The sequence below is a fragment of the Debaryomyces hansenii genome (genome assembly GCF_000006445.2).
Source record: "Debaryomyces hansenii CBS767 chromosome E complete sequence".
Taxonomy (NCBI): Eukaryota; Fungi; Ascomycota; class Pichiomycetes; order Serinales; family Debaryomycetaceae; genus Debaryomyces; species Debaryomyces hansenii.
The window spans coordinates 481797-496648 of record NC_006047.2 but is presented as its reverse complement, the minus strand read 5'-3'; the positions used below and the strand labels follow the sequence as shown (position 1 = coordinate 496648).

Sequence of the window (14852 nt, the reverse complement as noted above, 5' to 3'; positions counted from 1 at the left end):
TGAATTTGCTAGAAGATCGTTCCCAAATATTCTATATTTCATACTGTTCACATCATTTTACTTTTACAACTTCTTACATATCAATAGTAAATAGCTCAGGTCTATTTCAATCAATAAGGTTCAGTTAATTAATTATTCGATAATATTAAATCTATAACTTTACGTTACATTAGATGTCTATTAACAAAGGCAATTATAATGATCCTCCAAACCCAACAGGTGATTTCGATTCATGCGGTGTCAAACAGAGAAATTTATAGATTTTCCCCATACTCCTCTCATCTTTACCAGTTAATCTTTGATAAGCATTATATATCTTGTCTTGAGCATTCACATTTCCATCGTTTGCTTTGATTAATTGATCAGTTCTATAACCGATACCCAATTCATGTAGCCAATCGCCTTGTTCGACAGGTCCAAAACTCTTGCACATTTTTTCGGTTACATTCTTAAGGTTGGTGAAATCGACATCTACCGATAAATCGACTTCCCCAGGATTTATAAATGGTGAAACAAACTTGTGCTTATAAATGCCTCTTAATGTATTATCAGGTATCCCTTCACTTATTCCATAATCAATTATTAATACCGAACCCATTCCCTTTTCATTATTCAAGAGTTGAGCCATCTTCAAAACGTATAATTCAGCATCTGGACAAATTTCAATTCTTGAGTCTATAGGTAAATCTTTGAATCTTGGATTTAAGTCTGGTATAACAGAAGAACTGGTTTCCTTTGGAGACAATGTTAAATGAAATTCCGTGTTCAATAGATCGTTATTCTCTGAGGTGGATTTTGAAGAAGCATCTTCAGGCAATGAAAGTTGAGTATTATCAACACTCGGTGTGTGCTCAACCACAAGTTCTCTCCATCCATGCTTCGTTTTTTGGAAACTTTTAATAGGTAAAGCATCAAAGAATTCATGGGCTACGATATAATTAGCAACGTTCTCGTCTTTGGTGATATCTGTTTCATTATCAACCCATTTTACTCTATTACCCCATTGAGTCCGTGAAATATTGAATCCATCACTATTGGTGATAAATTCATTGCTTCCACACAATAATTTCCATTGCTCTTTTCTTAAAATGGATGAAGCTTCTATCATGGTGATCTCGATATTTTCTTCTTGAATTAAATTTTTCTTGAATTTGTTGAATGATTTCAAGCAATCGTACATAAGAGTCCCTCTTCCAGGACCGAATTCTATAATATTCAACTTTTGTGGTTTATTTTGATTTAACCAAGTACTGAACAACCATATACCTATCATTTCCCCGAACATAGAAGAAATTTCCGGTGATGTAATGAAGTCACCACTTGATGCATTCAAAGGGTCACGAGTAGTATAGTAACCAAATTGAGGATGTGTTAAGCATTGTCGCATAAAAGCCAGCAAAGATATTGGACCCGTAGTCTTAATAGTTTCTGACAAGAGGTTTGTTAAGTCATCAATTCTAATTTTTTTTGCACTGTTAGCCATTGCTGGAAGAGTTGGCATAGTACCTATATTTTGACGAATGTTAACATCACCTTTGATTTCCTTTTCCAAACGGTTTATTTGGTTTTTAACGTGGTTAGCTGCATTATCATATTCTTCCTTGGTAAACTTTCCAAAATAAAGATCACTCTCAGGTTGTTGAAATTCGTTATTCGATTTTGACTTATTATATATATTAACGGACTTAGAAAACCTCCTGATGATACTAAGATTTATTTTTCCTAGAGAGTTATAGTTAATAGATTTTAACATGATAGTCATTGTGATTTTGGAGAACAGAATATTTCACGATAGATTTTTTCTTACATTGCGGAGAGTGTCAGTGCGAATTTATGTATTGTTAGTGTCTTCATTAAGCAGGTTAAAGATTTTTGTAGCATATTTTTACACAGGTAGAAGATGTTGCTTACAATACACTAAGCTCATAATATCGATAGCTAATTGTATATCTTGAAATATTTAATGAAAAGGCATTGGAAAAATAATAAACTGGTTGCAAAATACACTCTCTTAGATGATACCTGATTAAGGTAGAACATAATGCAATCGAAATACCATTATTCAATGAAGAGAGAACTTACACTTGTTGAATTGCCCGATAATTCACCATTGGTAGACGACAATTATTGCTGAGTTACCGGCAACGTTTTCTACGAACGCTCACGTCCTATTGAATTTCTTGACCGACTAACGGGGAATGACCCTATTTGGTCACTATATAAGTCTATTGAATAGAAAATGGCACGATGCATTTAGAACCTAAATTAACGATATATCATTAATTGTGTGAAAAAGAACAAAAATAGAATTCTGCAAAATAATTGAAAATTTCTATATTTCAGTGTAATTTTAGGAAAATTGTATAAATGTACAGGATTCAATTGAAATTCACAGGCCAACATTGGATAAGATGGCACTATTTATCCTACACGTCCTAACATTAAAGAATGTAGGAAGTTTCTACAGTATTACGACATTTAACATTATATTCGACGTGCACTCTTTTAGCAGCCTCGAAATGCAGCGATGTGCATCAAATCCTTTTTTCCTTCAATTACATTAGGTTTACGTAATTTCTTCATTAAATTGAATGGTTCCAGAAGTCTATAATAGACATTCACCGTCAACAATCTTCTTATTCGTTTACATAGCAGTATCCGCTGTACGTTCACTTATCTGTGACCAATGAATTGCAATATTCCCTTTCCAGTAGCAGCATGGACTAAGAAGACCTATCTCAAGAAGTTCCTAAATGAATCATTTAATTAGTAAAATTACGAGTTATTTTTGTTCATACCTATGATATGAACATCTGCTTCTTGGAAAGGCTCTCTTGTTCTAGAATAATTTGATAGGGATAATTGAACATTTACTATATACAGTATCAATTAATAATGACCAAATCGCGCCTTGAACATGTTGAAGCAATATCAAGAAATGATTAACACTTGGACATTTTAATGGCTAAGGATATTGATTAGTTCACTCGTTCGTTAGCTTTTTATATAACTAAGAGTCGGAAACAATAACAATAAGACTTCTTAATTGATTGATTGATTTGATATACATTTTGATTGATTTTTTTTGGGAGTGACACATATTGGAATATACACCTAATATATATCAATATTTGATATAGTTATTTAGGAGTAACGTTATTTCTGACTAGAAGTTAAAGTGAGAAAGGGGAGTTTTTTTCAGTTTTTTTTAAGATCGTTGGTAGTTTAAAACTAGGAGAATGGGGAACAATTCATCTAAGCCTAAGGACTTGAGGGGGTCTCCATTATCGCGTACAGACACGGGAAACTCGGCAAAGTCTTCAAGATCCATTAGATCAAGGATATCTATGCTGAGGGATGATAATTCAACTAGTGGGTCGCCAAAGACGGGATCGAAGGCTACTTCACGCAAGAATTCATCTACTAGTTTGAATAACATGAACAGCAGTAGTCATAGTATGAACATACCGATTAACGGGAATAACAGTGCTCACTCAAACAATAACTCCAGTGCTAATTTATCTAATTCGTTTTCGAACCTAAGCTTACATAAAAATCCATCAAATCAGCATTCGAATAATAATTTCAATTTACCACCATCAATGATACAAGTGGAACCTAAAGAGCCAATTTTAATTAGACGAAATACTGGTCCAGATGGAGAAGATACACCATTAAGTCCCAAGAACCATTCATTTAATTCGAATTCACCTCATTTGGCATCATCTTTCGATAACAGCAATCCTTCGAGTAACCCTTCCAACAATATAAGTAGAACCTCAACAAACCATTCACATCATTCTGGAAGTATTAATAATTATCCATTATCGCCACAACCAACATCATCTAGTGCGAACGGAAGTACTAAAGATTTGCAAGAGGATACAAGTAAGAATTTCGATAGCCAACTGTTAAATGAAAATAGAAATAAGGATGTACTGATTAATAACCTACTGCATAGCTCAACTACAGAATCTAATGAAAGCGACGATAGCGGCTCTATTGATATTGAAAACTTGATTCAGAGACTATTAGATGCGGGTTACAGCGGTAAGAAAACAAAGAGCGTTTGTCTCAAAAATCATGAAATTCAGTTGATCTGTGCAAAAGCAAGGAATATATTGTTACTGCAACCATCATTATTGGAACTTAGCCCTCCTGTTAAAGTGGTTGGCGATGTACATGGTCAGTATGGTGATTTAATTCGAATTTTCACTAAGTGTGGATTTCCTCCTCAGACGAATTATTTATTTTTAGGGGATTATGTTGATCGAGGAAAGCAATCCTTGGAAACTATTTTGCTTTTGCTATGTTATAAAATTAAATATCCTGAGAATTTTTTTCTATTAAGAGGAAATCATGAATGTGCTAACGTTACCAGAGTTTACGGGTTTTATGATGAATGTAAGCGTCGTTGTAATATTAAGACATGGAAGCTATTCATAGATACGTTTAATACTTTACCTATAGCTGCAATTGTAGCAGGAAAAATATTTTGTGTTCATGGCGGTTTATCTCCAGTGCTTAACTCAATGGAAGAAATTAGAAACATTGCAAGACCAACGGATGTTCCAGACTTCGGCTTATTGAATGATTTACTATGGTCAGATCCGGCTGACACAATGAATGAATGGGAAGATAATGAGAGAGGTGTGTCGTATGTATTCTCCAGAGTCGCTATAAATAAATTCCTACAGAAATTCGGATTTGATTTGGTCTGTAGAGCCCATATGGTTGTTGAGGATGGTTATGAATTCTTCAATGATAGAACATTGGTGACAGTTTTTTCTGCTCCAAATTACTGTGGGGAATTTGATAACTGGGGTGCAGTTATGAGTGTGAGTGACGAGTTACTTTGTCTGTTTGAATTATTAGATCCGTTGGATAGCATTGCATTGAAGCAAGTAATGAAAAAGGGTAAAGAAGAACGGAAGAATGCTCAGTTGCAACAGCTGTAAGATTAATTCAAATGCAGTCGACGCTAAGTTTTACATTAATGATTTCATGATATTTTTCTAATGTCCTTATATATATATATACTTTTTTTTATACTTCTGTTTCTGACAGAACCCATCTTAATTTTTTAACTGGTTTTATTGTAAATAATTACTTCATTTTGTGAATAGTCGTGTTTACTGTAGTTTGTGTAACAATATATTAGATTAGAATCGAAATAATATATAGATCAAAAGATATTCAGATATTTTCCTCTCATGATGTCAAAATACAATAATTCATTTAGCTTCCTATTGAACACGGAAAATATCGAGCCCTTATTAGAATCTGTTAATAAACTCTCTAAGATAGTTGAAGAAAATGCAGAGATATTGAACAGATTAACTTACACGATAGACAATGATTTACAATTTCCTGAATTAACAATAGACATCGAAGATGATTCAGTGACTGAAAACAAAACAGATCCGTTAAGGCAACTATTAAACCAGAAGTATAAATTGGAGGAAATGTCTATCGAGAGCGAACTTATAGATAAAGTAGAGAATCCTCGAATTAAGGAATTATTGTTAGATAATGAGAAATTGAAAAGATTACAAGTTTCGAAAAGGAAGATTAATACTGAATTGTACGGCATTGTTCAAGATTATGAATTGTTTATATTGAATACTATGTTGCCGTCTTTAAGGAAAGATATTGAAATATATAGACAGGAAATTACGAGAGATGTTAAAGCAAACCAGATCCCTTTGAAATTTGCGGCCTCTGAAAAATTGTGGTCAAGATATGTCACATACATAGGCTACCTCGAAAAATTAAGCAAGCTATGTGAACGTCTAATGCAAATGTTAGATGACACTCAAAGCAACAAAGAGGTTTTAATTATAGAGCAAAAATTAATTAGCATCAATGAATTAAGACTAAATCTACAAAACCAGTTAGCCAGGTAAATTAATTCTTTGCACAAAACCGAGATAGATGCAATAATGCAACTGGTATTAATCCAAATGCTGCCACTAGCGCAGCTAGTATTCCGTATGTACTCTTAATTCCTAGATCAGGATTCTCCAACATCACCGGAAAATAAAATGGCCCAACAAATCCAAATACCTGTCGTATCACAGTTATGAATAATGCTATGTTTGACGCATTTGCAGGATTCGAATCAATTGCGTATGTGACTAAAATAGTGGTTATAATCTGTAAACCAAATGACGCAAGACATAGACCCACAAGCGGTCCAAATCTCCACGTATTATCGGTGATATTGCCTAGTAATACTCCATAAATGATCAACCCTACAATTGCAATAATAAAACCCGGATATGATAACCATAAGCGATCTTCTATGGTTTTTTCTGAACTTTTGAAATGAAAGTACTTCATCCAAAGGTCAGAAACCCAACCACCGATTTGTTCTCCTAATATACACCCCAAAATTAAACTTAAAAATTGTAGGCCAATCTGCTGTGGGTTAAAGCTAAATTTTTCATGGAATAAGCTAGTCAATTCTACTCCACATGCAACATTTGCATAACAAAATGTGACCGAATAAGCAATGGCAGGAATGACAACTTTCGGCTGATTTATACATTTGAATGGACTCAACATTAACGCAAAATTTAAGTCACAGTCAGTCTTTGGTCGTATTTTAAATAATGAATAGATTGACCTAGTGTATACCTTAGAATTGTACACAGTCTCTTTTCCCATCGTCAAATACCCAAAGAATTGCAAGATATTCATTATTGCAAATACAACAAACGTATATTTAGTGTTTCCTGTTTGATACTGAACAAAGCCCATAAGAAATGGACCAACATGTGTTCCTAAAGTAACACCAACAACCCACCAACCAGTCCACCAGCCTCTTTGATGACTGAATGTCAACTCAGACACAACTCCGCCTCCCACAGCTATAGCAGGGGAAACGAAGAAAGCACCAAATATACGGCAAATCATCAAGTCTTTGTAATTGGTTGAGAATATACAACCAATATTGAAAACACATGAACCTAAAGCTGATATTACTAATAATTGGAGCCTTCCATATTTGTTCATCAAAGGAACCCACAATAATGGAAATATACCTAACACTAAAATTTGCGTCGAAGTGAAATATGAACAAGCACTGACTGAGGTACTAAATTCTTCCAGTAAGGTTGCAAAGGATGGAATTAACCCAGCAGCCATAAATGTTGTCGAGAATGCATGGAATGAAAGCATCCCCAACTGTATAGCTTTTATGTACGTCGGCCAGTTTAAAGGATCTTCATCATTCATCGACGGTATTGGGTCTAATTTATAAGTGCCATGTTTATCAATTAGATATTGTTTGTGGTCGTCAGACAATTCTTTCCATGGTTCTTCATATGGCGTAGGTGATTTTGTATGGAAAGATACATTTTCCTTCTCTATTTCATTCTCTTTATCAAAATTATTTGTCATATTAACTACTTAAACCATTATTATCCAATATATACTCGTGATTATTAACTACTTAAGCAAATTTTTTCTACAAAAGTATTGATTTTCTTGATTCTGCCGCACAGAACCAAAAGGCATGAGATAATGCGAATCGTACTTTAAAAGCTACAAGTGAGATATGATGGACAAAAAACCTTCTGACAAGATGTATGTTAGCGAATCTAAATATTTGTAAATAAGTCGTGATATAATATATATATATCGTCTAAAGTTGTAACTGGAATTTCGTTGTGACGAATAATCGTAATCAATGTATGTATATGAACTAGGCGATCACATATAGTTATCTGAAATATAAGCATAAAGTGATCAATTATGTATAGATAACAATGCAATTAGAATGCATCCAGTAACTTGTTTCGAATGTGAAAAAACGTACGGACTAGTCATCACTAATTCTAATAAATAACGGTGAAAACAGAATCTATTGATTAGACAGATGAACATACTAAGTGAAAATGTGAAGAACAACCATGACCAATAAGAATGGTTTCTAAAATTGCTCTAAATGGTCAAATAATGCATTGTTTGTCGCCTGGCAAACGTGGTATTTTTCAATATGAATAGACAATCATTTTACGGAATTTGGAAACTCATCATCGTCATATGGAGATAATAAGTTATTAATCGTCGGTTTCTTCGAAACGTGTTTATCTTCTTGTGTAACCGACAGACGATTAGTATCATTAGGGCTGCTCGAGGATGCAGAGGAATCATCATTTAGTACCTTTTTTAACCATGATTTGGAATTTTTTATTGGATTAAATTGCGTTGGAATAGGCAATTCCTGAACAGATGGCAATGTAATATTCTTGTTCGCAGGATTATTTGGAATGATATTATTGTGGATAGGGTGGTTATAAGGTGGTAAGCGTAAAGTGTTCGATGTGACATGAGGTGATTTAGGTAAATCCATTGTTTGATTGAACGTATGGTGAAATAGTGGCGACAACGGACTAACCATATTTGGAGTCAAAGGCCCCGATTTTGGTGGATAAGTGAATGAACCGTTCATATTGTACATCGCCGGCGCTGATTTCAACAGTTGTCCTATATGTAAACTGTTATCATCACCAAGGGCTGAGTTATCGGTGAATGAATGAACTAATGATAAAGGTCTTGGTCTTCTTTTTGGTTTGAATTCGTTAATTTTGGTTTTGATCTGTGACTCCGGGTATTGAAAGTTATTATTTACACTATTGTTACTCAGCTCGAAGCTGTTATTATGATATGGCTGATTTTGGTACGGCAAATGATAGTTTACAGGTGAATTCGTATTTGGTGGAGAGATCATCGCGGTTGATCCAGGAGAATTGCCAAAACCATATGTCAACGGACTCTCTGGGGTTCCATTATTTGCGCCATTATTCATGGTTAAATGATTTGGAATAGGCATGTAGTTAGTCTTATTAGTATCGGCCATACTGCCACCCGTACCACAAGAGTTGTAGTTGGTTGGAATAGGCATATTATTTGAGTTGTTACCCATAAAGTTCTCGTATGCATGAACTGTCTGCTTATGCTGTCTCAAGTTGTCTAATCTTGAAAAATTCTTATGACAATGGGGACAAGTAAACGGCCTTTCACCTGTGTGTTTCCTTTTGTGCCTCGCTAAATGCTCCGATCTAGTAAACGACATATTACAATCAGGATACCCTGTGCATCGAAATACCCTACCTTTCGACGCCCGTTTCTTCCTGGTATTCGTATTATATTCATTAGCAAACTTTGAGTTCATCAGCTCTTGGGTGTCCTTCGGATGCTCTTCAGGATCCGAATCTCTTAATTCTGAACTTTCTTCGCTTTGTCTTGATTCGCCAGGTGGTTCATGTAGCTGTAACAGCAGCAGCAGCAGCAGCAGCAGCAGCAGCTGTTGCATTGTTTGGGCATCATGTTTGTTTATTTGCGTTTGTTCAACGTCCTCAGCTTCTCTTGGGCCGTTCACCGGCTCCTTCAGTGATACCGGTGATGTATTATTAATTGCAGGCATATTATATGATTAAACACCTTCCAGCCTGTCAACCATCAATATGTCAAACAAAAGAACAGTATATAATAAATGTATAGTAAATTACGTTTTTATTAATAATAATAGGTACATTGCAGGGTACATTCCGAATGTTTTGGCTCGAGTTTGAAAATAATTTTAAGCCGACTGTATATTAATAGAAGTGTTCCAAAGTGACTGGCTCGCTACGTCTATATGACGTAACTCACTATGGATCAGTAGACGAAAAAATTCCGTTTTCGTATGTTGACACACAATCACTATAATTAGACTTTATATACCAGGTTGTTAGAGCTGTCAACACTATTCGGATTGATGAATCGACGTCATAGATTTTTGGTCTGATGTGGCTCAGGTTGGTCGATAGTGAATATCGAAAAGGAGCAGTTTGTCGCGCGAATAGATGCCATTGTATCGTTACTATCACTCTAACACTCCATCACTCTAGTATAAGTAGAATAGTGGGGCCAATTTCGGACAACTGTCAGTGAAGAAAATCGAGATGTAAAATACAAAAAAACTAATAGGATTATACTATACTATTCTGACGAATTATCGAAGTGAATATACTATATAGCCCTGATGGTGAAAACTTATCAATCAATGTCTGGGATGTTGCCTACTACGACTATTATTCGTCTTCTGCACGGCTTAATTGCATATATATTCAATTGTCAAGTAATTCCTTATCAATTTAAATATGTTACATTTTTAGTGTAGTTTCCTTATATATGACCTTATCTTATCCTATCATCAATCAACCACCTGTCAACCATTAATCCATCGAACTATATACTATGTGTAGCAAATTACTTATAATTAAGAATAATATTGACCGTAGGGAAAATATACTTAGTCGTTTGAAATGATATTACTAAGCTGGTGGTTATGATGCAAAGAAATATACCCTTCTGGTGTTGATATGATATTGCAGTCATTACCAATGGTTCTATTAGAATATACAGACCGGATTAGTTTATCATCTTGAAGTTACCAAAAGCACACCATAACTCTACAATAAACGGAGCATGGATATCAATATCGGATATTTTTGTTTAATGTTAAATAAATTTAATTATTGTGCAATTAGCATTAGCAGCTAAATACATCGGAGCTTCAATAGCTACATTATGATTAGGAGGCGCCGCTATCGGTATCGCTTTAGTTTTCGTTGCTTTAATCATCGGAACATCACGTAACTCTTCATTATTTAGACGACATCAACGGAATAAGAAATATACCCGAATATAAAGCAACATTCCCCACATTGTTCATCGGAACAACAGAAATAACTCTATTGGGATTGTAAATATAATATGCCTCCTATAATAGAATTAAATTTTGTAGTGTAATATAAGCTTAAATTGTATCACAACCCCATAATGGAGTATATGTACGTATACTCCCAACTGATAATAGTAAACTAACAACTTGTATTGGCATGTCATAAATATAATTAGATTCAAAAAACCTGCCTATTGGCAATTTTCTTGGAACTACATAATATGCAGCTGCATAATGCTTACCTATCGTTCAACGATTTTCATTCATATAAATAACCGGATCATCATACCCAAAACTGTAATGAGCGGTGTATACCCCACTCTTTATTGGTCCTCTTAATATTGCAAGAACACATCTTAGTGCTAAATACCAATGTAGAAATTTATCTTGTCGATTAGGAAATCAAATTACTGTAATAAAACAAGATCACATAAATTGTTTAAAGTTCAAAACTTGATAGTATAAAACATGGGAGTTTTCTCCTAGTTCTTTTCCTGTTTCTTTCTTGTGAGCTTTAAGCACTCATGATTTTCACAAGTAAATTATTTGCCTTGTCTGTACTTTTCTGTATAGGTCTGGCTAGTCCTGTTTCACGCAGAGACGCAGCTCAATCTGTTGGTTCTGTTACTTCTAGCACAGTGGAAAGTGCTCCTACTGTTGATACAACAAACGGTACATATGTTGGTACATACTTAGAATGTTTTGATCAAGATATATTTCTAGGCATGAGATATGCCCAATCACCACTTGGATCGTTGAGATTTGTTAATCCTCAACCAGTTAATGAAACTTTTTCTGAAGTTAGAGAAGCAAAAGAATACCTTCCATCATGTATGAACTTAGGTGATTCTGAAGGTGGTGATAATTGGGGTTTGGAACAATCTGAAGATTGTCTTGGTATTAATGTCATTCGTCCAGCCAATACAACTGGGCCGTTACCTGTGTTGATTTATATTTATGGAGGTGGTTTTTACCAAGGAGCCAGTTCTGTTGATGCTTATAACTTAAGTTACATTGTCCAAGAGAGTGTTGAAATGGGTAAGCCCATGATCGGTGTAAGTTTCAACTATAGACTTTCTGGTTTCGGATTTCTTGGTGGAGAAGAAGTCGTTAAGAGAGGTTACACAAATGTCGGTTTAAGAGACCAACTTTTGGCTATCGAATGGGTGCAAGAAAACATTGATGAATTCGGTGGTGATCCAAACCATATTGTTTTGTGGGGAGAAAGTGCTGGTGCAATTTCTATTTCATTACAATTAGGCTCTGGAAGACTCAACTCATCCCATATTAGAGGTGCAATTATGGACTCTGGATTTGTAGCCGGCAATGGTATAGGTGTTGCAACCAGTGATGTATCCACTGAGGGCTATAAAAATATAACGGCTTACCTTGGATGTGATAAAGCAGAAGATGCATTTGCCTGTCTCCAAAACTATGAAAATGTCACTGAGCTCATTGAGGCTTTTGATCCAGATTTTGGTATTATTAGTGACGACGTCTTTGGTCATGTTACGATCGATTATGACTATGTTCCAACTGTTCCAAGTGAAATGTTTGTTAACAATAACTTTACTGAAGTTCCAATTATTATTGGTGCTAATAGTGATGAAGGTACTGCATTTGTTAGTAGCACTGTCGATAATGAAAATATCAAAGAATATTTAGCTGCAAAGTATACTCATCTTTCTGAATCTCAACTCGATACTATTCTAGATCTTTACAAAGATAACAATCCAGAGTTCCAACCGCCATATCAACCACCATTCCCTGTTTCATTTGAAGGGTATGGACTGGGATTCCGTAGAGCAGCCTCAATTGTTGGTGACCTTAGGTATATTGGACCAAAGAGGCATGCTGCCAAGAACTGGGTCTCTAAAAATTTAACTGCTTATACATACAGATGGAACTTATTCTTGAACGATACCGCTGAGCAACTTGGTGCAACTCATGCCCAAGAATTACGTTGGAATTTTGACAATGATCAAACATCCTTCCTGTCTCTTTCTCCTCAACAACAAAATCAAACTTTGGTCTCTTTATTCAATCGAGATGGTCTTTATAGAAATCATCAAGGTGAAGCTGTAACAATGGCTGAAATTATCAGTAAGCAATGGATTTCTTTCATCACTACATTGAATCCAAATAACCATGATATTTATGGAATTCCTCATTGGCCAAGTTACGGTAGTCTATACGAGCCGAATAAGAATTATGTCTACGATTGGAGAAGTATCTCTACTGAAGTTGATAACTTCAGAGAAGAGGCTATAAATTACGTGTCGACTCTTTTTGAGGATCTTTTTATCGCATACTAATCTTTTGAGTACCAATATCCATCCCTTTTTGACAACGCTAGTTCGTAGTTAATAATAAGATGGTAAATATTTGACTTATTTATGATATTTTGTAATTATATTGTTATGTACGTGAATCTCGGGGAGTAATGAATCTAGATAATGTTGATGACAGACGGGTCTTAAATTAAATCGACTACAACTGAATTTGTATATAAAGCGCAAATCAACATCTTGATGCATATTTGTCGTCAAGTTTTATATAATTTTATTAGTGTAAGTAGAACAGTGGGTTCAAGCTCAGAGAACGATGTGATAAATCTGCGGCGATATTGATACGAAAAAAAGAAACAGGATTATGCTATACTATTCTGATTATTATCGAAGTGGATATACTATATAGCCCTGATGGTGAAAACTTATTAGCATTATATACAGTAAACCACCAGAGCGGATCGGGCTGAATGGTGGACACCAGGGAACAAAATTTTAGCAACAGCTGTTGTTTTCGACCTTTGGCTGTTCGATGTTGATGTCTACGGTTTCGGGCTGGGTGGTTTCGTCCTTTGTGGACTTTTCGACGTCCGGTAAGCTAGATGCAATTTTTTTAAACAACTGTTTGACATTGTGGTTCGCCTTGGTGGACGTCTCAATGCAAAATTTCCCGTTTATCGACTTGAGATAAGCCTCGCATTCCTCCATCGTAACTTGTCTTTTGTTATTAAGGTCCGACTTGTTGCCCACAACGACTATTATCACATCGTCTCCACGTTCCAACTTCACGTCCTGAATCCACTTATTCAAGTTCTCAAACGATTTCTTATTGGTTATGTCATAACATATTACCGCCACATGCGAGTCTCTAATATATGATGGTATCAACGATCTGAATCTCTCTTGCCCAGCAGTATCCCATAACTGTAACCTAATCGTCTTATTATCCTCCAAATACATAGTCTTCAGCAAAAAGTCTATACCTATCGTAGCTGCATATTGATCGTCAAATGTGTCATACATGAATCTGGTTATCAACGATGTTTTACCAACTATCGACGTTAATACTCTGTCGTTTGACGTAATTGAATCCCCTCACTTCCTATAATTTCTTCTCCCCATTTTTTTTATACATACCACTTTGATCTCCCAAAAACACAATCTTGTACTTTCTTAGAATGTTCGATTTGTCCATCGCTGACTGTTAATTGTTAGTTATAGTCTATTGTTAATTGTTTGATTCACTTGAGCAATTGATTTCAAGTGGACTTTCTGATATCGCTTACGTAACACGACCTTGAGAACTAACTCATCAGTTATTTCTCACTGGGCGCTTAGAGCACTCACCACCATATTACTTGACACAGATCATATACTATACGTAAACGATGGATGACGCAGAACTTAATGCTATAAGATCGGCGAGATTGTCCGAATTGCAAAAAAATTCGGGCCAAGCGCCGGCTGACCAAGGAGGGGATAAAAAGGATGACATGAAGCTTTCGATGTTATCGCAAATACTAGAAACAAGCGCCAGAGAAAGATTGAGTAGAGTTAGGATAGTTCGCCCAGATAGGGCCGACGCAGTCGAGCAGTACATCATCAAGTTGGCCGCTACGGGGAACATCACTCGGAAATTATCTGAAAATGATATCGTGGAAATTCTCGACGGTATATCACGAGATGAGAAGAAACAGACACAGAGCAAGATTGTGTTCGACAGAAGGACCACAAATATCGACTCGGACGAGGACGACGACTTCTTTGATTAGTATAGGTGTATAGTAACAGTAAGTAGCATTGTTAGTCGCCCCATAGTATCGGTACTG

At 35.5% G+C, this 14852-nt stretch overlaps 9 protein-coding genes across 9 annotated transcripts; 4 read left to right on the top strand and 5 right to left on the bottom strand. All coding sequences in view use genetic code 12, as the record gives it.

Moving 5' to 3' along the window:
* Positions 1–193: 193 nt before the first annotated feature.
* DEHA2E06072g (DEHA2E06072p) lies at positions 194–1762 on the bottom strand (the record flags this gene model as incomplete). The annotated part of the gene is made up of 1 exon (XM_459587.2): positions 194–1762. The coding sequence occupies one exon, from the start codon at positions 1760–1762 to the stop codon at positions 194–196; it is 1569 nt and encodes a 522-aa protein (XP_459587.2).
* A 1477-nt stretch (positions 1763–3239) lies between these two features.
* On the top strand, positions 3240–4958 carry DEHA2E06050g (DEHA2E06050p; the record flags this gene model as incomplete). The annotated part of the gene is made up of 1 exon (XM_459586.1): positions 3240–4958. One exon carries the CDS (start codon positions 3240–3242, stop codon positions 4956–4958), a length of 1719 nt encoding a protein of 572 aa, XP_459586.2.
* A 255-nt stretch (positions 4959–5213) lies between these two features.
* DEHA2E06028g (DEHA2E06028p) lies at positions 5214–5906 on the top strand (the record flags this gene model as incomplete). The annotated part of the gene is made up of 1 exon (XM_459585.2): positions 5214–5906. The coding sequence occupies one exon, from the start codon at positions 5214–5216 to the stop codon at positions 5904–5906; it is 693 nt and encodes a 230-aa protein (XP_459585.2).
* A 1-nt stretch (position 5907) lies between these two features.
* DEHA2E06006g (DEHA2E06006p) lies at positions 5908–7404 on the bottom strand (the record flags this gene model as incomplete). The annotated part of the gene is made up of 1 exon (XM_002770383.1): positions 5908–7404. One exon carries the CDS (start codon positions 7402–7404, stop codon positions 5908–5910), a length of 1497 nt encoding a protein of 498 aa, XP_002770429.1.
* A 610-nt stretch (positions 7405–8014) lies between these two features.
* Positions 8015–9433, bottom strand: DEHA2E05984g (DEHA2E05984p; the record flags this gene model as incomplete). Its single annotated transcript, XM_459583.1, has 1 exon — positions 8015–9433. One exon carries the CDS (start codon positions 9431–9433, stop codon positions 8015–8017), a length of 1419 nt encoding a protein of 472 aa, XP_459583.2.
* Positions 9434–10512: 1079 nt separating this feature from the next.
* DEHA2E05962g (DEHA2E05962p) lies at positions 10513–10635 on the bottom strand (the record flags this gene model as incomplete). Its single annotated transcript, XM_459582.1, has 1 exon — positions 10513–10635. One exon carries the CDS (start codon positions 10633–10635, stop codon positions 10513–10515), a length of 123 nt encoding a protein of 40 aa, XP_459582.1.
* A 624-nt stretch (positions 10636–11259) lies between these two features.
* Positions 11260–13050, top strand: DEHA2E05940g (DEHA2E05940p; the record flags this gene model as incomplete). The annotated part of the gene is made up of 1 exon (XM_459581.1): positions 11260–13050. The coding sequence occupies one exon, from the start codon at positions 11260–11262 to the stop codon at positions 13048–13050; it is 1791 nt and encodes a 596-aa protein (XP_459581.2).
* A 468-nt stretch (positions 13051–13518) lies between these two features.
* DEHA2E05918g (DEHA2E05918p) lies at positions 13519–14218 on the bottom strand (the record flags this gene model as incomplete). Its single annotated transcript, XM_459580.2, has 2 exons — positions 13519–14075; positions 14161–14218. The coding sequence occupies 2 exons, from the start codon at positions 14216–14218 to the stop codon at positions 13519–13521; spliced, it is 615 nt and encodes a 204-aa protein (XP_459580.2).
* Positions 14219–14411: 193 nt separating this feature from the next.
* DEHA2E05896g (DEHA2E05896p) lies at positions 14412–14795 on the top strand (the record flags this gene model as incomplete). The annotated part of the gene is made up of 1 exon (XM_459579.1): positions 14412–14795. The coding sequence occupies one exon, from the start codon at positions 14412–14414 to the stop codon at positions 14793–14795; it is 384 nt and encodes a 127-aa protein (XP_459579.1).
* Between the last annotated feature and the right edge of the window lie 57 nt (positions 14796–14852).